Genomic DNA, 1,050 nt, shown 5'->3' on the forward strand with positions numbered 1-1,050 from the left:
CCCAGCGCATCCGCGACCTGGCGCTGGGTGACTTCCAGTGTGTCACCACGGGTAAGGGACCGCAGCTGGCCGTCACCCCCTGCCCAGCGCATCTGCAACCTGGCGCTGGGTGACTTCCAGTGTGTCACCACGGGTAAGGGACCACAGCTGGCTGTCACCCCCTGCCCAGCGCATCCGCGACCCTGCAACCTGGCGCTGGGTGACTTCCAGTGTGTCACCACGGGTAAGGGACCACAGCTGGCTGTCACCCCCTGCCCAGCGCATCCGCGACCTGGCGCTGGGTGACTTCCAGTGTGTCACCACGGGTAAGGGACCGCAGCTGGCCGGCACCCCTGTGTCACCACCGATAAGTGACCGCAGCCGGCCGTCACACCCTGCCCAGCACATCCGCGACCTGGCGCTGGGTGACTTCCAGTGTGTCACCACGGGTAAGGGACCACAGCTGGCTGTCACCCCCTGCCCAGCGCATCCGCGACCTGGTGCTGGGTGACTTCCAGTGTGTCACCACGGGTAAGGGACTGCAGCTGGCCGTCACCCCCCCATCCCAGGCACCCAGACCCTCACCACCGCCTCTCCCCCCAGATTTCGTGGTGCACCAGGTCCTGCCCTTCCAGTCCGTGTCGGCCGAGCCCTTCACCTACGCCAGTGACCTGTACGTGGCCCTGGCACAGCCTGGTGCCAGCAGCTGCGCCATCCTCAAGTGGGACTACGTGGAGCGCAAGCTGCGGGATTTCGACCGCATCCCCGGTAAGCCATCCGGCTGGGGGGCTCCTCCCCGGTTGGGACCCCCCATTGGGTGACTGGGGATGGGCACGGTCGCGGTGTGACGGGTTCTGCCCCGCAGCTCACTCGGCGGTGCACTGCAAGCCCATCGTGGCGCAGGACCAGCTCTACGTGGTGGTGGCTCAGCTCTTCGGCGGCTCCTACATCTACCGCTGGGACACCGCCGTGGATAAATTCATCAAAATCCAAGATATCGACAGCCAGAAGACCCGTAAGCCAAATGACATCGAAGCCTTCCAAATCGACGGCGACTGGTACTTTGTCATC

At 65.1% G+C, this 1,050-nt stretch overlaps 1 protein-coding gene across 1 annotated transcript in view; it reads left to right on the forward strand.

The window, feature by feature from the left end:
* LOC104470733 (leucine-rich repeat LGI family member 3-like) overlaps positions 1-1,050 on the forward strand; it is a gene marked incomplete at both ends in the record, with an annotated part of 2,033 nt that overhangs the window by 625 nt on the left and 358 nt on the right. The window contains 5 exon segments of the mRNA XM_010085768.1: positions 246-305; positions 583-648; positions 651-778; positions 845-902; positions 905-1,037. Coding sequence (XP_010084070.1) covers positions 246-305; positions 583-648; positions 651-778; positions 845-902; positions 905-1,037 — 445 coding nt within the window.

Source organism: Pterocles gutturalis, unplaced genomic scaffold, assembly GCF_000699245.1.
Source record: "Pterocles gutturalis isolate BGI_N339 unplaced genomic scaffold, ASM69924v1 scaffold23435, whole genome shotgun sequence".
NCBI lineage: Eukaryota > Metazoa > Chordata > Aves > Pterocliformes > Pteroclidae > Pterocles > Pterocles gutturalis.